The sequence below is a fragment of the Salmo trutta genome, chromosome 19 (assembly GCF_901001165.1).
Source record: "Salmo trutta chromosome 19, fSalTru1.1, whole genome shotgun sequence".
NCBI classification, from domain to species: domain Eukaryota; kingdom Metazoa; phylum Chordata; class Actinopteri; order Salmoniformes; family Salmonidae; genus Salmo; species Salmo trutta.
In genome coordinates, this window is record NC_042975.1 from 52,240,906 (window position 1) to 52,263,668 (window position 22,763).

Genomic DNA, 22,763 nt, shown 5'->3' on the forward strand with positions numbered 1-22,763 from the left:
TCGAATTGGACCGATTTACAAGTTTTCTCTCTGAAAAATATAGTTAATTTAATCTTGCTGTCATAAGGTTCCATGACTTTGTCCACACAGGGCATCTGAACAGACAAAATACATTTTGATGATTTTCATAAAATTTTGTGTGTTATATTTAACTTTTGTACACCTGTGGTGTCCCCGGTCAAAAATGACCGATCATTATAAATGAATGGGTGAGACTACAATTAGTGTATAAAATTGAGTTCAGGCACATGCCCATTCATCAGATGGACACACTTCCTCTCCCAGACCCCCACATGCATGTGTGTTTGAACACACATACACACACACAGACACGCCTCACTCCCCTTCTTGGCTTCCATGGCAACCCCAACGGGAACCTTTCCCCAATAGAATCTTTCCCCCACAGGAACCACACCTGTTGGCATTCTCACAAACATTCGCAACATTGTTTCAATAATATATAGAACTTTTCTCGCAGCTCTGGTATATAAAGCCTTTTTGATGCCTTGCTCACAATTCATTCTGTGGCAGCACAATGACCAAACGACATACTGTATGGGAGGCTCTTGATCATATCTTTGATCATGACACTGGTGAGGAGGAGAGAGTCCTTGTTAAACTTTGACACAAAGTAGTCTGTGATAAATAGCGCAATATGTTTCATCTGAGTATTTGTTATAGTGAAAATAATCCATACATTATGCTTTTTTTACTCAAAAACAAGTTGTATGAGCTCAGGTCAATGAGGCCTACAGGCCATAAATAGAAAATAGAACTTCAAAACTTGTAATGTTCACAAGAACTTAAGTTGATGAAAAGATCTAACACAACATTAGGTGATAATATATGTATTTTTATGGATTTATAATCAGCTATAACGGGGCGGTCCTTTTGGACTGGGAACACAGGATTAATTAACATGAAACGAACACAACAGGAGGGTTAAATAAAAATACTTGTTCTCAGAAACTCTGTTCCAGTATTGACCAGTAAGAGCTCTTACCCCTTCATGTCTCTCTGCATATCTGCCCCTGCTCTGAAAGCCTGATAGTGTGACGGCAATGTGAAGTGGAGATTGTGGACTGTGGAACCCGCAACTCCATGCCGTGACTGGGGCTCCTGCTCTGTCTCACTCCACACCACTCTATCTGAACAAGATAAGCCTTGTCTCCATGCCCTCCTTCTCTCTGTACATTCCCTCCTCATTCCTTTCTTCTAAGACGCTCCTCTCTTAGGTCAGTTCATCTGCATGTACGTGTGTGTGTGTATGTGTGTGGGGGGGGGGGGGTGTTTGTGCAGTGAGGTGCTGTCTGTGGCTCCAGGAATACGTCACATCATTTCATAATGCTTGACTGCCTAACATTGTTCTTTTCATGCCTTTACTACTGATACTGTACTGCAACATCTGAAATACCAGTCAAAACATTATGCTTCAGTAATTCTGGACAAAAACATATCTCAGGTGGTCTGGACATGTGTAGTAGAGGTCTTCACGGATATACCCTAACCCGATTACCCGAGATCTGACACGATATTCGAACATGTCAGATATTCTGTAGTTGACCCTTGGATCCCGGGTTGGATCACGCTCGGTCGCCACAGATCTAAAACTGTATTTGAAGAAGAAAATATCCTGATGAAAATAAATATTCCCCATAAATCACATTTGCTACAGATGGCAGTTGGTTCAGTCAAAAGCAAGAATCTCTCTCCTCTGCCTGTCTGCCTCTTTCTCTGACTGGCTTGATCTCTCGCTGTAGCAGACATGCTACATTGTTTCAACTGGGCCCTCCCAAGGGGGAAGTGTTCAGCTAGCATATTTTATGATGTTTCCACTGGAGATATGAGATGAACCTCGTCAAGACGGAGCTGCTCTTCCTCCCGGGGAAGGACTGCCCGTTCCATGATCTCGCCATCACGGTTGACAACTCCATTGTGTCCTCCTCCTAGAGTGCTAAGAGCCTTGGCGTGACCCTGGACAACACCCTGTCGTTCTCAGCTAACATCAAGGCGGTGACCCGACCCTGTAGGTTCATGCTCTACAACATTCGCAGAGTACGACCCTGCCTTACACAGGAAGCGGCGCAGGTCCTAATCCAGGCACTTGTCATCTCCCGTCTGGATTACTGCAACTCGCTGCTGGCGGGGCTCCCTGCCTGTGCCATTAAACCCTTACAACTCATCCAGGTGTTCAACCTTCCCATGTTCTCGCACGTCACCCCGCTCCTCCGCACACTCCACTGGCTTCCAGTTGAAGCTCGCATCTGCTACAAGACCATGGTGCTTGCCTACAGAGCTGTGAGGGGAATGGCACCTCCGTACCTTCAGGCTCTGATCAGTCCCTACACCCAAAGAAGGGCACTGCGTTCATCCACCTCTGGCCTGCTCGCCTCCCTACCTCTGTGGAAGCACAGTTCCCGCTCAGCCCAGTCAAAACTGTTCGCTGCTCTGGCACCCCAATGGTGGAACAAGCTCCCTCACGACGCCAGGACAACGGAGTCAATCACCACCTTCCGGAGACACCTGAAACCCCACCTCTTTAAGGAATACCTGGGATAGGATAAAGTAATCCTTCTACCCCCCCCTCCCCAAAAATATATAGATGTACTATTGTAAAGTGGTTGTTCCACTGGATATCATAAGGTGAATGCACCAACTTGTAAGTCGCTCTGGATAAGAGCGTCTGCTAAATGACGTAAATGTAAATGTGATCAGCAATATGTTGCTATTTCACACCAAGGAGCAGTGGTTACTTACGCCTATCGAGAAGGAGAGTGTTGGAAAGATTTTTCAAACACAGTGAGGAACTATTGCTTACATTTACACACAGACCAGGTACTTTTATGCGTGCTCAAGCAAAAATGACTTGGTTCTGTCGGTGTCGAATGGGAATTTAATGGATCCAATTCCATTCGGATGTCAATTTCGGGATCCGAGAAGACCTCTAACGTGTAGTGGTTAACAATGCTGCCTCTAGCTCACATGTACCATGTCTTCATGGTTTCAAATGTGCCTGCTGCTAACCTTAGGTTTGAGGACATAGAATAGAATAAAACAAAATAGAATAGGAAGGTGGCTGCTAACTAACCTTGGGTGCAAGGACGTAGAAGTATCCGGTGCCGTTGGCCCTGCAAATGAGCTTGCACTTGTCCTTGGGGGAGATCCCGGAGTACTTGGGGACCCAGACCACAGAGGGGGTAAGACGGTTGGTGTTGAGGCTGAACCCATTAAACGCCTCACACTGCTCCTCGCGGTAACTTTTACCTAAGACAGGGAGAGAGAGGTCAGATGTTACAGGTGAAGACCAACCATACACGTTGGCATATTTAGAGTCATGTTGATTCATGTGTACTGTCCCAGTAAAATGAAATGTAATAGAGTAAAAGTAATAGAGTAAAGCAGTTGTAGGTTTTGAGAGACGACCTGGCAGGGATCAACCTCTCTTGGAGCAAGGTACAACATGTTGCCATGGTCCGGAAGAAGTGGAGTGAGCTCATTGACCTTACAATATGTCCCAAAGGGAATGGAGAGGATTAAGTAATTAAATATAGGTCTTGGGCCGACTCTTACCTGTGTCAGAGCAGGGGTTCAGGCTACAGGAGCGGTACTTGACCCGGACCCCTTGGCAGTATTTGCCACCGTTGGAGGGCACTGGGTTGTTACACTCCCTCTTGGCCAGTTGGACACCCCCGCCACACGTACGGGAGCAGGAGCCAAACGAACCCCACCTCCCCCACCGCCCGTCCACCTGAGGTGAAGTTATAACAGGTTATTATACGGCTATAACAGTTATTAAGGTGTTATTACGTGGTTCTTATAAGAGATATGACAACATGGCCTATGTCAGTGGCAAATGCTCCAGCATGAGTAAAAGGCCTAAATAAGTATGTTTGGCAACATGGGGCTTGCGTCATTCACACCACAGTGGTAGGGGATTCACATCTCTACTGACATGACATATCTCACACTGGTGTGAGAATTGCTTGAAAGCTTGAAGTGTATGAAGTGCGTTGACAAGTGTTGGACGAGTGCGTGTGTGCGTGCGTGCCTGCCTGCCCACCTGCATGTGCGTGCATGTGCATATCTCACAGCCTTACCTTAGTCTTGTGTATATCCATCTTATCCATGCAGATGCCCCTCATACACAACTTTCCATCCCCACAGGCGGTGCCATCAGCCCAGGGGAAGTGACGTGTCTGACACACCAGCTGGCCCCGGGACATCCCTGTACACCAGAGCCGACCACAGGGCGGCTGCATGAAGGGACAGGGCTTGGAGCCATCTCCGAAGGCCAGCTCACACTGCCGGTCCAGGCTGTAGGAGGATCCAGGGAGGACTTCAGGCAGGGCCAGAGGCTTCAGGGGCTGATCCAGCAGACACTCACCTAGTGAACAGAGAGAGAGAAACACAGGCTGAGCGTACTGTATTTCAAGTGCCTTCAATTGAAGTGTTTAACTGCTCTGTCTTTTTGCATCCTTTGTCTTTTTTTATTTTTCTGTCGTGAAACACTTTGCACGTGAGGATTAGGATTTGCAAATGTTTGTGTGAGTGTGTACGTGTGTATCTCTGCGTGTGTGCACGTGTGTGCAGATTAAACAAGTGCACAGCCTCTCAGCCAGTCACCCAGTTGTGACCCTGTGACGTCGACCCCTTTGAAGACGGCGCTTCAGAAACTGCTGATGGTTCATTACACTTAGCTGTTAAAGGCCAACCCCAACCAAAAACACACACACACACACACACACACACACACACACACACACACACAGAGGAGGTGGTACGTCTACCTCCTACAACATACACACACAATCTCTTGACTCGGCCAAGTCTAGTTTAACCCATTAGTGTGCTGTTCCATAGGCGTCTGCCTAATGTCTGCCTTTGCCCTGCTGAGTGGAGTAATGATCACACACACACACAAGCACACAGACATGCACACACACATGTGCACGCACAGACATATACAGAGACACATGACCACACACACACACACACAAACAGATACATGCAAATTAATTGACCTAAGGCTAGGGTTGCAAAGGGTCGGAATCTTTCCGGTGAAATAGTAGCTTACAGCAAAGTGTGTTTAAATCATTTCTAACTTGTTAACAATTTCTGCTAGTTAGTTTTTGCTACCATGTGGGTTTTAGCTTGCTTGTGCCTGCTAACTGAGGAGTGTGTTAATTCACCTGTTTCCATACATTTCATTTTAAAACATTATCTTACAAAGGAGTTGTTTAATTTAACTGCTTAACTATTTATCTATACATGGAATTGTATTGTTGTTTTTTTTACTCCAGGGGCACTATCTGATGTGTGGAGACATTTCACTGCAGCTAATGTAGAAGGAAAAGCTGTGTACATTTGCAAACACTGTGCCAAATCATATGTGAAAAATGCAACAAAGATGAAAAATCATCTGGTGAAGTGCATAAAGTTCCCTCAGCGCTCACAAAAAGCAACCTCTGACAAAAGTCCCTCTACTTCTATTCGAGGTGAAAATGATGAATCAGACACCTTATCGATAGCAACAGCTCATGGTCCTCCTGGAATCAGAAGTTTTTTTGACTCAATGGAGGAATGTAGTCAGAGAAATGCTCATGAATGTCTTGCTCGAGCTGTGCATGCAACTGGTTCACCTCTGATACTCACAGGCAATGTGTATTGGAAGACATTTCTGAATGTTCTTCGCCCAGCATACACCCCTCCAACCAGACATGCTTTATCAACTCATTTGCTGACTTCAACAGAGTTCAAGTGAAGGTCAAGCAAATCATAGAGAAAGCAGACTGTATTGCAATCATCTCTGATGGGTGGTCGAATGTTCGTGGGCATCATCATCTCCACCCCTCAACCAGTATTCTACAAGAGCACAGACACAAGGTACAACAGACACACCGGCCTCTACATAGCAGATGAGCTGAAGGCAGTCATCAATGACCTTGGACCACAGAAGGTATTTGCACTGGTGACAGACAATGCTGCGAACATGAAGGCTGCTTGGTCTAAAGAGGAGGAGTCCTACCCTCACATCACACCCACTGGCTGTGCTGCTCATGCATTGAATCTGCTCTTCAAGGACGTCATGACACTGAAAACAATGGATACACTCTACAAGAGAACCAAGGAACGAGTTAGGTGTGTGAAGGGTCATCAAGTTATAGCAGCAATCTACCTCACCAAGCAAAGTGAGAAGAATAAGAGCACCACATTGAAGCTTCCCAGCAACACCCATTGGGGTGGTGTTGTCATCATGTTTGACAGTCTCCTGGAGGGGAAGGAGTCTCTCCAAGAAATGGCCATATCACAGTCTGCCAATATGGACAGCCCCATCAAGAGGATCCTCCTGGATGATATATTTTGGGAGAGAGTGGTAAGCAGCCTAAAACTCCTGAAACCTGTAGCAGTAGCCATTACACGGATTGAGGGAGACAATGCCATCCTGTCTGATGTTCAGACTCTGCTTGCAGATGTAAGAGAAGAAATCCATTCTGCCCTGCCCACTTCACTGTTGCTCCAAGCAGAGGACACTGCAGTTCTGAAATACATCAAAAAGCGTGAAGACTTCTGCCTGAAGCCCATACACGCCACAGCGTACATGTTGGACCCCAAGTATGCTGGCTAAAGCATCCTGTCTGGTGCAGAGATCAACAAGGCCTATGGTGTCATCACTACCATGTCTCGCCACCTTGGCCTGGATAAGGGCAAGGTTCTTGGCAGTCTGGCGAAGTACACTTCCAAGCAAGGGCTTTGGGATGGAGATACATCTGTGGATCTGTTTGGGCGGTATACAAATTGGAGTGGGTCTAGGGTTTCTGGGATAATGGTGTTAATGTGAGCCATTATCAGCCTTTCAAAGCACTTCATGGCTATGAACGTGAGTGCTACGGGTCTGTAGTCATTTAGGCAGGTTACCTTAGTGTTCTTGCGCAGAGGGACTATGGTGGTCTGCTTGAAACAGTGCCATTATTAGTGCAATGCCCATTACATTTTCTTTTGATTTTTTATCCATTAAAATAACATAAAATTGATCAGAAATACAGTGTAGACATTGTTAATGTTGTAAATGACTATTGTAGCTGGAAACGGCAGATTTCTTATGGAATATCTACATAGGCGTACAGAGGCCCATTATCAGCAACGATCACTCCTGTATTCCAATGGCACGTTTTGTTAGCTAATCCAAGTTTATCATTTTAAAAGGCTAATTGATCATTAGAAAACCTTTTTGCAAGTATGTTAGCACAGCTGAAAACTGTTGTTCTGATTAAAAAAGCAATAAAATGGGCCTTCTTTTGACTAGTTGAGTATCTGGAGCAACAGCATTTGTGGGTTCGATTACAGGCTCAAAATGGCCAGAAACAACAAACTTTCTTCTGAAACTCGTCAGTCTATTTTTGTTCTGAGAAATTAAGGCTACTCCATTCAAGAAATTGCCAAGAAACTGAAGATCTCGGACAACGCTGTGTACTACTTCCTTCACAGAACAGCGCAAACTGGCTCTAACCAGAATAGAAAAAGGAGTTTGAGAAACAGATGCCTCACAAGTCCTCAACTGGCAGCTTCAATAAATAGTACACTGTGGTGGATGAATCAGAATTAGTTGGGTAACATAGATGATTAAGATGTTTTATTAGTATAATATGCTTATGTGACATACTTGTCATTAGAAAGTGTCCTTTGGACTCTGGTATGTTTCAGTTGCACGTTTCCCTTAGCTGGGGCTCAGATACTTGGGGCCCAGAGAGGGGAGAGGTCAGACTTGTCTTCATGGGAATGTGTCTTTACCTATTCTTAAACCATGTGAAGGGATGGTGTGATTAATAGGGAACCAATGACTTGTCTCCACAATGTCTGTGAGCAAGTCACTCCCTCCTTTTCTTTATTGTGGGGAGGTTTATGGCAGTGTCTGGGAACATTGTATGTCTCTTAGATCTCGCACTTATCCTGTGATAGTATATGGCATAGAGGTTCACTCCCCCCAGTGAGCCTGTCCAGGAGTGGGGTCAAGAGGGGGTTTGCTTGAGATGGGAGTATCTAGAGTTGACAATTGATATATGCCATTGGATGAAATGGTGTTTTTGTTCTATGAAGTACCAGGGACGAGATTAGAACCTCGTCATTAGGGATCAAACTGAACAATAATTTATAGCGAATGCTATCTGGCTGTAAATACTCCTCTCTAAAGTAAACAGTCTTTCTTTGTGAACCATTCCTAACTATCTGTGGTTTGTTATGTCAAAAGGGGGTGGATCTTGCTATAAAGATCTCAGTAGCCATTGTGTAATCACCTTATTCAATGGTTCATTCAAGAGAGTGCATTATTGAAGGTCAAGAGCTTTTGCAAAAGTATCTTAAGTATTAAATATGTAGTTTAACTCAGACTGGTGTGTTTGTAACTCTCCTCATTTGGTAATGCAGAAATTAGCCACCACAACACGCAAAACACTAGTCTCAACGTCAACAGTGAAGAGGCAACTCCGGGATGCTGGCCTTCTAGGCAGAGTTCCTCTGTCCAGTGTTTGTGTTCTTTTGCCCATCTTAATCTTTTATTTTTATTGGCCAGTCTGAGATATGGCTTTTTCTTTGCAACTCTTTGCAAAAGGGTTTTCTAATGATCAATTAGCCTTTTAAAATGATAAACCTGGATTAGCTAACACAATGTGCCATTGGAACACAAGAGTAATGGTTGCTGATAATGGGCCTCTGTACACCTATGTAGATATTCCATAAAAAATCTGCCGTTTCCAGCTACAATAGTAATTTACAACATTAACAATGTCTACACTGTATTTCTGATCAATTTGATGTTATTTAATGGACAAAAAATGTGCTTTTCTTTCAAAAACAAGGACATTTCTAGGTGACCCCAAACTTTTGAACGGTAGTGTATATTTGTTATGTATGGTATCTTATTTATCACACGCGCACAGCATATAGATATAGAGCTTTTGAGTGGAAACAATGCTTTTATAAGCCCAATCATTGCTCAATAATTCAAAATGCAATCACATGTTAAAAATAGTTTTGATGGCTACGATTAAAAATAGCAACAACAAATAAATGTCTCAACTGGTAATTGAAGCACGATTTCCATTTGCCATTGAAATGCATAGGCAATGGAAGGCAGGCTTCATCAGCGCATCACACAACACTTTGCAATGAGCTGGAGGCAGTATGCATTTTGAAAAAGTATACCTATTTGTTTGAAACCTGAAAGTTTTACTACATATTATACTTTGTTTCAAGGTAGTCTAGGCAAAATCCGACCATATCCATAGAGGCAATTATATTATAAAGACTTCCAAATGCCATTGAAACCAGTAGCCTATTTTTCTCATGTTCTATAGGTTTTCAACTTTCTTTCATTGTCCAGTAACCAAAAGCACAATCCTAGTCATATTAGCAACCCATGCTAGTTGTTGCATCTTTAGATCTCCCCTCTTTCTAAATTTCTAAAGGATATTTTCATATCTGTTACTTTGACAATGGTATTTTCATGCTAGTTGCATTATGAAACGAACATTCATGCGTAGCCTACTGTCTTGTGCACATTGTTGCGCTTATAATGTGAAGACACAGGCTAATAGTTTATCAACATTTTCTGATCTGTTGCATCAGACTCATTGATTTTTGTATGTTTTTTTTATGTAGCCTAGGCCCAGTGTTGTGTTCGAGACCACCTAAAGCGAGACAAATTCAAGACCAAAACCGGAGCAAATCGAGTCCGAGTCAAGACCAAAACCGGAGGGAGGTCGAGACCAAGTTGACACCGAGACCAGAAGGGGGACAAGTGGTTCGAGACCAATTCAATACCAAGAACAGAAAAAAAGAGAGTCCCATTCAAGACCATGATTGTAATTCTTTGTCCAGTATTTCTGCATATTTCAGAAGAACATATGGATTCTATAGACATTCAGAATGGTAAACAAATGCATGCTGAGGGCAATTATTACTAACCCAAACACAGCGGGAAATAATGAGGACCTTCTACACATTCAGAGAAGGGCTAAGGATTTATAAAATAATAACAATAATAATTACAATTATATTATTCTTTTCAATCATGTTCTGATTTAATCTCTTCAATTCAGATTTTATCTCTAGCGAGATAAATCTACCTAGCTAATTCAGCCAGTAGCTAGGCCATGAGAAGCTGGATATAAGGCACATGCCATTCAACTGTATTTGGGCAAAATTTGGGAGTGACAGTGGAATAAACCAATCCCATTTTGACTTGTAATGAGTGGGACCGTTTTTACAACAAAAAAACGTATGGAAACTTCTGCTTTATCAAAGGCCAACAGATCACTGCGCAATAGCGAGCAGTAGTTTTTCCAGGGTCAAGCTAGCTAACTTTTGCTGTTGGCTAGTTTGCAGTGGCTGCAACAGGTGTTATTGAAGAGGATGTTGTTGCTAATTTGTTAGCTTCACCCTTTTCAAGAATAATTTTTAACAAGAAGTTAACCTTTAACTGCAGTGGGCTAAATCAGGGTCACACAGAGTGATTCTTAGTAGTCTTTAAAAAAGTATACACCTCACACATGGTTATGGGCTTAAAAAAAAGACACCTGTACCATGTCAGATATAGAACTAAAATGTATTCAAATTGTTGTTCGCATCCCAATATTACACTTTATTTACATCACAGAAGACTGAAATATAACAAAACTCTTTGACATAGAAACATATTCGTTGTTTTTTTTAAGTAATCTTTACTAATTACGAAATTATGAAAAATATTCATATCATTCCGCCCATGAGGCCAAAGAAGGCGCTTTTGGTCATTGACTGCAGGGAACGGTTGTTTCAAATGATCATCATCTGGTGAGTGGAACTGTGTTGCTGTTGTTCTTTTGCTCATTCTGATTGGGTGGGCCTGGCAGGGCCCCAGTGGCTTGGCCTGTGTCCAACCAGGCCCACTCATGCCTATGCCCCTGATGCAAACAGCACATGATGACTGAATTGCACATCACAAATAGTCTACTAACCAAGACTTCAGACTAACATTTTTCAATACCTGGTTTGCATACCCATTGTTGCCTTAGTTACCATTTATTGGTACATATCATAAGTTGAAACGTCTTTCCTACCTACCAACTATAGATGACATTCTTCTGTGAGCTGCTCCATGCCAAAATCAGTTAAGAGCTGCGCACTCTTGCTGCCTGCCTGCAGATGATATTCTGCTGAAACTAGGCTGTGTGCGCAGCGTGCATGTGAATATATTTCACGTGCTTTGCAATTGTGTAGGCTACTTTGTGCAGGATTTCACTATTGTACTACATACTTGATATCGTATACCTCCACTACACTACTTTGTTACACATAACTGGGGGTTAAGAAGTGAGTAAATGCAATGCCCACTGAAATAAAAGTGGATATACGGCATATACCTGCATTTATAAACTTGATGGTTTGAGCCCTGGCAGCCTTGGTATATCAGGCCATATACCACGGGTATGACAAAAACATTTATTTTTACTGCTCTAATTACATTGGTAACCAGTTTATAAAAGCAATAAGGCACCTCGGGGGTTTGTGATATATGGCCAATATACCACGGCTAAGGGCTGTTGAGTCATGCCTAAGAACAGCCCTTAGCCATGGTATATTGGCAATATACCACACCCCCTCGTGTCTTATTGCTTAAATATCCCCCACTACACCACTGGCTTAAATAACCCCCGCTATCCATACGTATTTTTTCTTCTTCACCTGGGGATCATATGTTTTACAAAAAGTGCACTCTCCTACGTACATGAGTGCGCTGGTATTACCGTTGCTGTCTTTTCAGCATCACCAACCTGTCACACAATGAAGGCCTAGGTCCAATAGGTTTGCCACTGCGCAAACATGTCTATAATAGATATAAAGACTGTAAAGGTATTAATGTTTCAAGAAAGGAGTGTATATGTTTGGCCTGGCAAAGCGGTTGTATGCACTTATTAAATGGAAGCTGATAATTATGAGTTTTTTACTCTGCTGGTCTCGGCTGACCGAGACACAAAAAATGTGGTCTCAAGACCGGTCACAGTCTCCAGTACTAGACTGCCTAGACCTACTGCTTGTATGAATTTGGGTTCTATTGTCCAACATGTGTCCCAGTGTCTGCTGGGGTCTTTGACAACTTTTAGGACCTTTCTCCACTGCCTGGTGGTCCTTGAAGGTCTTGACCTGCTCCACTACAGCCCCGTCGATGTGGATGGGGGCGTGCTCGGCCCTCCATTTCCTGTAGTTCACGATCAGCTCTTTTGTCTTGCTGACGTAAAAAAAAAATATTTAACCTTTATTTAACTAGGCAAGGAGAGGACAGGTTCTCCTGACACCACACTTCCAGGTCACTGACCTCCTACTTATAAGCTGTCTCATCATCTTTGGTGATCAGGGCTACCACCGTTGTGTCATCATCAGTAAACTTAATGATGGTGTTGAAATCGTGCATGGCCACGCAGTCATGGGTGAACAGGGAGTACAGGAGGTGACTAAGCACGCACCTCTGAGGAGCCCATGTGTTCAGGGTCAGCGTGGCGGTTGTGCTGTTGCCTACCCTCATCACCTGCGAGCGGCCTGTCAGGAAGTCCAGGATCAAGTTGCAGAGGGAGGTGTTCAGTCCCAGGGTCCTGAGCTTAGTAATGAGCTAGGAGGGCTCTATGGTGTTTTAGTCAGTGAACAACATTCGCACATACAGTGGGGGAAAAAAGTATTTGATCCCCTGCTGATTTTGTACATTTGCCCACTTACAAAGAAATGATCAGTCTATAATTTTAAAAGTAGGTTTATTTGAACAGTGAGAGACAGAATAACAACAAAAAAATCCAGAAAAACGCATGTCAAAAATGTTATATAATGATTTGTATTTTAATGAGGGAAATAAGTATTTGACCCCTCTGCAAAACATGACTTCGTACTTGGTGGCAAAACCCTTGGCAATCACAGAGGCAATCACAGAGGTCAGACGTTTCTTGTAGTTGGCCACCAGGTTTGCACACATCTCAGGAGGGATTTTGTCCCACTCCTCTTTGCAGATCTTCTCCAAGTCATTAAGGTTTCGAGGCTGACGTTTGGCAACTCGAACCTTCAGCTCCCTCCACAGATTTTCTATGGGATTAAGGTCTGGAGACTGGCTAGGCCAGTCCAGGACCTTAATGTGCTTCTTCTTGAGCCACTCCTTTGTTGCCTTGGCTGTGTGTTTTGGGTCATTGTCATGCTGGAATACCCATCCACGACCCATTTTCAATGCCCTGGCTGAGGGAAGGAGGTTCTCACCCAAGATTTGACGGTACATGGCCCCGTCCATCGTCCCTTTGATGCGGTGAAGTTGTCCTGTCCCCTTAGCAGAAAAACACCCCCAAAGCATAATGTTTCTACCTCCATGTTTGACGGTGGACATGGTGTTCTTGGGGTCATAGGCAGCATTCCTCCTCCTCCAAACACGGCGAGTTGAGTTGATGTCAAAGAGCTCCATTTTGGTCTCATCTGACCACAACACTTTCACCAGGTGTCCTCTGAGTCATTCAGATGTTCATTGGCAAACTTCAGACGGGCATGTTTATGTATTCTTGAGCAGGGGAACCTTGCGGGCGCTGCAGGGTTTCAGTCCTTCACGGCGTAGTGTGTTACCAATTGTTTTCTTGGTGACTATGGTCCCAGCTGCCTTGAGATCATTGACAAGATCCTCCCGTGTAGTTCTGGGCTGATTCCTCACCGTTCTCATGATCATTGCAACTCCACGAGGTGAGATCTTGCATGGAGCCCCAGGCCGAGGGAGATTGACAGTTCTTTTGTGTTTCTTCCATTTGCGAATAATCGCACCAAATGTTGTCACCTTCTCACCAAGCTGCTTGGCCATGGTCTTGTAGCCCATTCCAGCCTTGTGTAGGTCTACAATCTTGTCCCTGACATCCTTGGAGAGCTCTTTGGTCTTGGCCATGGTGGGGAGTTTGGAATCTGATTGATTGATTGCTTCTGTGGACAGGTGTCTTTTTTACAGGTAACCAGCTGCGGTTAGGAGCACTCCCTTTAAGAGTGTGCTCCTAATCTCAGCTCGTTACCTGTATAAAAGACACCTGGGAGCCAGAAATCTTTCTGATTGAGAGGGGGTCAAATACTTACTTCCCTCATTAAAATGCTAATCAATTTATAACATTTCTGACATGCGTTTTTCTGGATATTTTTGTTGTTATTCTGTCTCTCACTGTTCAAATAAACCTACCATTAAAATTATAGACTGATCATTTCTTTGTCAGTGGGCAAACGTACAAAATCAGCAGGGGATCAAATACTTTTTCCCCCCACTGTAGGTGTTCCTCTTGTCCAGGTGGGAGAAGGTAGTGTGGAGTGCAATAGAGATTGAATCATCTGTGAATCTGTTGGGGCGGTATGCAAAGTGGGTCCAGGGTGTCTCGGATGATGGTGTTGATGTGAGCCATGCATTTCATGGCTACAGATGTGAGTGCTACGGGGCGATAGTCAATTAGACAGGTTATCTTGGCGTTCTTGGGCACAGGGAATATGGTGGTCTGCATGAAATAATGTAGATATTACAGACTTGGTCAGGGAGAGGTTGAAAATGTTAGTGAAGACACTTGCCAGCTAGTCAGCCCATGCTCTGAGTACACATCCTGGTAATCCGGCCTTGTGAATGTTAATCTGTTTAAAGGAATTACTCATATTGGCTACGGAGAGCGAGATCACACAGTCGTCTGGAACAGCTGGTGCTCTCATGCATGGTTCAGTGTTGCTTGCCTTGAAGCGAGCATAGAAGGCATTTAGCTCATCTGGTAGGCTCGTGTCACGGGGCAGTTCGCGGCTGGTTTTCCCTTTGTAATCCGTGATAGTTTGCAAACCCTGCCAAATCCAACGTGCGTCAGAGCCGGAGTAGTAGGATTCGATCTTAGTCTTGTATTGATGCTTTTCCTGTTTGATGGCTCGTCAAAGGTTGAAGAGGTATTTCTAATAAGCGTCCGGATAATGTCCCACTCCTTGCCTGTAGCTCAGTGCGGTCGCACACGAATCCATGGCATGCCTGTAATCCATGGTTTCTGGTTGGGATATGTACGTACGGTGGAGACGACGTCATTGATGCACTTATTAATGAAGCCGGTGACTGATGTGGTAAACTCTGCAATGTTATTGGATGAATACCGGAATATATTCCAGTCTGTGCTAGCGAAACAGACCTGCTGTGTATCGGACCACTTCCGTATTGGTTCTTCCTGTTTGAGTTTTTTGCTTGTAAGCAGGAATCAGGGAGGGAGAGCCTTGTATACGTTTCTGTGTGTCGAGTAAAGGTGATCTAGAATTTTGTGGCCTCTAGTTGCACAGGTGACATGCTGGTAAAAATGAGGTAAACAGATTTCAGTTTCCTTGCATTAAAATCACCGGCCACGAGAAGCGCCACTTCTGGGTGTACATTTTCTTGTTTGAATATGGCCCTATACAGGTTGTTGAGTGCAGTCTTAGTGCCAGCATCGGTTTGTGGTGGTAAATACACTGCTACTAAAAATATAGATGAAAACTCTCTTGGTAAATAGTATGGTCTGCAGCTTACCATAAGGTATTCTAACTCAGGCGAGCAAAAACTTGAGACTTCCTTAACATTAGAGAACACGCACCAGCTGTTGTTAACAAAGAGACACACACTCCTAATGTCTCAAGGCACTCCTAACTTGCGTGCGTGCGTGCTTGTGCTACTTTGAACCAGCCATTGTCGTTGTCTACTTTTCTCTGTCCTGAGGAAAAATGTCATGTAACGGGCATGAAAACAGAATGGAACGAACAGAGCATTTTTCTTCTATTCTATTTTAACCTATGTGGGAAGCATTGAGGACTACACCTAGCTGCCCAAACCACTGCGGTGGTTCTTCGTATAACAGCCCCTCTAATTTAGGACAGATGGTCAGGATAGCAGGCCTTGAAATAACAGTTTGTCACTGATCTGGGTCCAGACCTTGTGGTTTGCCCTGCTTGGCACAAGCTCCATATTCAAGAGAGTAGGATTAGGATGTCTGCAGAGAGAGTTCTCTCTCTCATTGTCTGTAATGTAACATTTTGTGAGTGCCTACAATGTTACAATGAGTGTAGCCTGTCTGATCTGTGCACATGTCCCATTTAGAGTTATCTGATACATGATTTGTCTTTACGACAGAGACAACTATAGCTGTTGTTACCCCATCAGGTCATATTCATGGCTGAGAGGTTATTATATTCTTGGACTATTTGAAGACTCATAGTCATTATGTTAAGCAGTATAAATGTCCAAAACACATTTCCCTTTCAGGGACAATAACTACCATCTTATCTATTTGATCTTATCAGGCGGAATTGAGAAAAATCAAGAGACAAATGTCTGCTTTGCGAAGTAAGTCAGCCTGCTCCTTGACAACCGCAGGCTTCATAGCTCCCTAGTTACTGACCCAGTGGCAACAGATAACAGGCTAGACTGTGTTTGTGACAGGGACACAACAGGAACAGAACAGGCTCTGTGATTATGTGCTCAGCAGCACGTTAGGATGGGCATGTGTTCTCTCAATGTGATCAGCCATCAGCAGTCCTGGTGCCAACACAACACAAGATGTTTGTACTGTATGTTCTCAACCAGTGGGTGTGTTATAAGGGGGGCCTGAAGCACCACAGTGAGACTGAGTTCAGCTGAGTCTCACTCACACCTCTTTATCAAACACTCTCCCTACATTCCTTCCTCTTGTTCTACACAACAATGGTCAGGGGTTAGGGGTCAGAGGGTAAGAGTCACGATGATTCACAATTTCCACTGTCCAGGCAGTTTACCAACCTTGTAGGGTTTTCCACATATTACGTAAGATAAATGGGTTAAGGGTTTGCCCACTTATTGCATACGGGTTTGCCCACTTATTTACCGGCAGCACTCAAGGGTTATCCACATATCTCTTTACCACTACCACACCTTAGTAAGGGTCAGGTATGTGCTGTGCCTATGTGTGTGCGTCAGGGGTTAGAGGTCAGAGGTTCTGCTGACTCACCATGTCCGCTGTCCAGGAAGTCAGTGATGATGGCTGCGCTGCAGGGGGACCAGGGGCTGGTCCTGTTGATCTGGATCAGGGTAGGGGACATCATGTGGTTGTCCTTCAGCTTCCCAAATGTCTCCTCACACGCCTTCACATTGTCATGCGGCATGTTGAACACGTGGCCTATAGCAGGAAGAAGAAGGAAGGGAGACATTGCTGTCAACTGTCTCATTCATCTTTGTTATTCAATAAATTACTTACTGGATTTACTTGGGCAGCATAGGTCATACGCCTTGCCGTCAACTGGCTTGTTGTTTTTGTCAGTCAATAAACACTGGACATTTACAAAATTATTTTATGGTTGCTCAGGTATTGTGAAAGGAGGTGATACCGTCAACAATTTCGTCTTTGTTTGACAGTTTTTACAGCTTTACATTCACATAAAAATACAATGAGAATCTGCATGGATATCGGTCTTGCTTTATATCAGCTCTGATGCTGTTCAAACTAAAAAGTGGAAATCTGGGTCATTTTTAGGAACTATTCTTGTCACACTGACAAAACAGAAAGTTTGGGTTCTCAATGACTGTGCCAGGGGGGGTTGGAGAGGACATTTGGTTTGGGTGAATGGGTTCACCCCATTGAGTCAATTCAGTCAATTCAGGAAGTAAACTGAACATTCAATTCCAACCCTGGAGGATGGACTAAGGTGGTGTGACAGAGCACTCACCAAGCTCATGAGCAGTGGTGAAGGCGGAGGGCAGACCGTCGTCTTCTATCACAGAGCAGCTTCTCTTGGGGTCACACATGGTGCCCACATCAGCCATGCCCAGGGTGTCACAGGTGGAGGCTCCACACAGGTCCTGGACAGGAGATAACACACACACCAAACACTGGTCAGACAAACACACTCATCTCTCCCATTACACATGGCAATGACATTTCTATTGCTGTTCTGAGATTTAACTAGGATATTCCCTTGCTGTCAAGCTAATTTGACCCTCTTACTTGTCGTGCTTTTAATACCTTGAAAGAGGAGGACAACACAGTAGTATGTACTATATATAGTGATTACACTGTGTGTCATCAAATCAAATGTTATTTGTCACATACACATGGTTAGCAGATGTTGTGAGTAATATCATTATGCTGTGACAAACCATTCTAATACATCTGCTTTGGCTTGCCATACGGTGTCAAGTTCTCCCAATAGGCATTGCTTTCTGGAAACCCCCGCTACACATTCAATCTACCTGTACTTGAGTTAATGTAAATGCCTCCAATTGTTTTGCCAAGTAGCAAAGTTTCCAATTGACCTATATTTCTGCACCCCACTGTTTTAAACACATTGGATGTTAGTGAGTGAGGACCCATTTGGACCTCATTATCACAGGCCTCAATGACAACCAGGCAGTACCTAAACAACCCATGGAGCAATGCCTTTCTGTCCAGTTTGTATTATTCTGTAAGTAAATCTGTGAAACTCAATTTAGTATGATATAGTATGTTACGTTATGTCGGGTTACATTATGAATGGAATAGCGGTCGTACAATATCATACAAATTAGAAGACGTATAGTATCATACGTTTTACCTGGTCGTACAGTAGCATACGAATTGGATGACGGAAGTTATCAAACATCTGGGAGGACATATAGTATTATATGTCTTTCTCTGAGACAGGTTGATTGTTGCGTGTAACAACAAAGTAGAATTACGGGGAGAATTTACATTGGCGGTTTGGGGAACTAACAACAAAGGTTAGGATAAATAACATGAAAGGTTAGGGGAACTAAAACAACAACGGTAAGGTGAATTTAAGTAGTAGTTTAGGTGAATTGGGTAAAGTTTAGAATAAAGGTTAGGGGAAGGGTTAGCTAAAATGATACAGTTGTTCCCGACGTGAATTAAACACACAACCTTTAAATATCTAGACGGTCGCGGATTACGCCCAACCAATCTCCCTACTTTTGTTTCTGTCTAAATTAACTAGACCATTAGTAGGTATCATAGATCTTGGAGGTGCTCAGAAATACATTAAGTATGTTTCGTATTGCTCTGATGCCAGGCTGCGCACACTAGAGTAGAATCTTCCACAAACACACAGTAAAAGCCCATCAATCCCTAAGTTCCTCTCAGCTTTGATCTGGTATTTAAAAGTATATCCAAACTGAAGCCTTAAAGTACTGTGACAAATTATTTGCAGTATATACCACAATTGTTAGACAATGAAAATCCAATCCAGATGTGTGTGTGTGTGTGTGTGTGTGTGTGTGTGTGTGTGTGTGTGTGTGTGTGTGTGTGTGTGTGTGTGTGTGTGTGTGTGTGTGTGTGTGTGTGTGTGTGTGTGTGTGTGTGTGTGTGTGTTTTAACTCAATATCAAATAATAAAGTACCTGGGATTCTTTTCAATTAAAATGGTCAAAAAGAGTAATTTCTCAAGCAATCATTTTTCTACGACTGTCTGGAAGTGGTCTGAGTGGGGAGGGAAAAACTGAGAACTAGCTGTCTTTTCAAACAGCTCTTACACTAAAAGGCCCTTATCATGATATTCACAATTTCATATTATTATTCCAACCTCATAGTGTGGAAATATATATAAAACACAGGACAATCACATTTTTTGATTGCACTAGGCCTATGAGAAAATATACTAAACTGCAATGAGCTGCTGTGTTTTCATCTGCCAATGACCTACTTTTCCCATCCGCCATCTGCCATATCTTTCCATGGTGTGGACTCACTCACCCAGCTGTTTAACAGACACGCACGCACGCACACACACACAAACACAACTGCCGATCCTGACTCTCCATCCTATCCATCTTTCCACGGTGTGGACTCACTCACCCAGCTGTTTAATGACAATGACAAATAATATCGTTCCAATCCTGACTAATCATAATTAAAAGACCCACTGCTTTCGGTGACCTTGTATGATTTGAGGTGGCAAGTAGCCTAGTGGTTAGAACGTTGGGCCAGTAACCAAAAGGTTGCTGGATTGAATCCCTGAGCTGACAAGGTAAAAATCTGTCGTTCTGAACAAGGCAGTTAACTGTTCTCTGGTAGGCTGTCATTGTAAATAAGAATTTGTTCTTAACTTCATCAGGGTAGGGGGCAGTATTTGACGTCCGGATGAAAAGCGTGCCCGTAGTAAACTGCCTGCTACTCAGGCCTAGAAGGTAGGATATGCATATTTAGGTTTGGATAGAAAACACTCTGAAGTTTCTAAAACTGTTTGAATGATGTCTGTGAGTATAACAGAACTCATATGGCAGGCACAAACCTGAGAAAAAAATCCAACCAGGAAGTGTGGAAATCTGAGGTTTGTAGTTTTTCAAGTGATTCCCTATCCAGTATACAGTGTCAATGGGGTCATTTTGCACTTCCTACGGCTTCCACTAGATGTCAACAGTCTTTAGAACGTTGTTTTATGCTTCTACTGTGAATGGGGAGAGAATAAGAGGTATTGGAATCAGATGACTGAGAAAATGACATGAGCTCAATCGCCCACGCTGAGAGTTAGCTGTGTTCCTTTTCATTTCTGAAGACAAAGGAATCGTCCGGTTGGAATATTATGGAAGATTTATGATAAAACATCCTAAAGATTGATTCTATACATCGTTTGACATTTTTCTACGAACTGTAATATAACTTTTTTGACTTTTTGTCTGAACTCACTGCGCGACCAGAGTGGATTTGGATTACTCGACTGAACGCGCAAACAAAATTGAGGTATTTGGACATAAAGATGAACTTTATCGAACAAAACGAACATTTATTCTGGAACTGGGATTCCTGGGAGTGCATTCCGATGAAGATCATCAAAGGTAAGTGAATATTTATAATGTAATTTTTGTCATTTCTGTTGACTCCAAAATGGCAGGTATCTGTATGGCTTGTTTTGATATCTGAACATACATGTATTGTGTAACATGAAGTCCTATGAGTGCCATCTGATGAAGATCATCAAAGGTTAGTGATTAATTTTAGCTGTATTTCTGGTTTTTGTGACACCTCTCCTTGCTTGGAAAATGGCTGTGTGGTTTTTCTTGTCTAGGCATTGTCCTAACATAATCTAATGTTATGCTTTCGCCGTAAAGCCTTTTTGAAATCGGACAATGTGGTTGGATTAACGAGAAGTGTATCTTTAAAATGGGATATAATAGTTGCATGTTTTAGAAATTTGAATTATGAGATTTTTGTTGTTTTGAATTTGGCGCCCTGCTATTTCACTGGCTGTTGAATAGTGTGTCCCGTAGGTGGGACGCTAGCGTCCCACATAGCCCAGAGAGGTTAACTGACTTGCCTAGTTAAATAAAGGTTAAATAAAAAAATACTCTCCCCTCCATAACATAAGTCATGTTGATAGTGACGGCTCAGTAGGGCCTGGAGGGACATTCAAAAGCAACATGTTGTTGCACAGCATTGCAACAGAACAGAGTAGGGCCGGGAAACAATCAAAGTTGTAGTGATTCAATCAATCAGCCAATGGCTGATTAGTAGGGGCCTGGCGGCATATTCAAAAGCAACATGTTGTTGCAAAATGTTGAAAAAGCAACAGCGAGAAAGAATTAGGCTAGGCACTAAACAAGTTACACAACAACAACTGCAGCAGCTTGCAGCGACAACTGTAAACCTTGGTCTGATACACCAGTATCACCGGGAAGGGTTTTATAAGATCTGGAAATACTTAGCTAGGTGTGTCCTTCCCCCCTTGTTACCCTGGTGTGTATCTGTCTATCATGGAAGTTAATAGCAAACTTAGTGTAGAGTTACTCTCCCATCCAGCCCTCTCTGGGGAAATATGAATCTGGCAGGTTTATGGTCAGAATCCATTACTAATCTTTTGGAAAAGGGGTTTTCACATACACTGCACATTCTGTGGACGTTACTGTGCGATCTCAGCAAGCTGCAGAGCAGTAAGGAAGGAGCCATGGGGAGAACTGAGGCTCCCTGTGAGAGCTGAGTGGTCTATATAAAACACATAAGTATAGTACATTAAACTCAGCATAAGTAAACATCACATCAGGCGCAATCTGTGCCTTACTCAAGCCATTGTGCTGTTGATTGCAAACCATTTCAAGACCCTTTCACAGGCGTCTAAATCTAATGTGCCTAACCAACTGGGGGAAAATGGTTGAAATGGCGTTAGAAACTGATTGAAATTACGTCACTGTGATGTCATGCCCTCTGGGTATTTAGAATGAGAATGCCTATGCCACAAGCATGGAAAGTGTCCTATGACTGTCTCCTGCTATGGACCAAGGTCAGCTAAGTGCATCATCAGCATCACCACCAGCCCATGTCTGTCAAAACCTATTCATTTTCACTGTGTCAAAGACGACTCCTCTCCTCAAGCAACACTGACCCAATTGGCACCCGGTGGTACAAACAGCAGACTTTCATTAGGCTTTTATAACATCCAAACTGTTCCATGTGTGCATTCCCCCTCCTTCTCTTTCCATTTCTCTCTCTTCCTCTCTGCCTCTATCTCACTCCAACTCCCTCTCAATTTGTCTACTTTCTCCCACTCTCCCCCCTCTCTCTCGCTCTCTCGCTTTCTCCCTCTCTTTTTCTCTCTAGTTCTCCCACTCTCCCCCTCCTCTCTTTCTCTCTCTCTGAGTCACAGACTACATACCAGTGTCCACCACAACTCAGCTTTAACATGTTTAATCAGACTTGTTATTATTATAGACAGAAACGAGTGGAAATGGAAAGGAGAGCTCGAGAGAGAGTGGGAGTGGGGTGAGAGGAGGAAGTTAGGATTACTGCC

The 22,763-nt window shown here is 43.4% G+C and overlaps 1 protein-coding gene across 1 annotated transcript in view; it reads right to left on the reverse strand.

Moving 5' to 3' along the window:
- adamts15a (ADAM metallopeptidase with thrombospondin type 1 motif, 15a) overlaps positions 1 to 22,763 on the reverse strand; it is a 32,141-nt gene that overhangs the window by 4,796 nt on the left and 4,582 nt on the right. The window contains exons 2-6 of the mRNA XM_029701685.1: positions 17,719 to 17,851; positions 17,004 to 17,171; positions 4,098 to 4,384; positions 3,571 to 3,748; positions 3,089 to 3,264 (exon numbers count right to left, since the gene is read on the reverse strand). Of these exons, the coding sequence (XP_029557545.1) occupies positions 3,089 to 3,264; positions 3,571 to 3,748; positions 4,098 to 4,384; positions 17,004 to 17,171; positions 17,719 to 17,851 (942 nt within the window). The remainder of the gene's footprint in view (positions 1 to 3,088; positions 3,265 to 3,570; positions 3,749 to 4,097; positions 4,385 to 17,003; positions 17,172 to 17,718; positions 17,852 to 22,763) is intronic.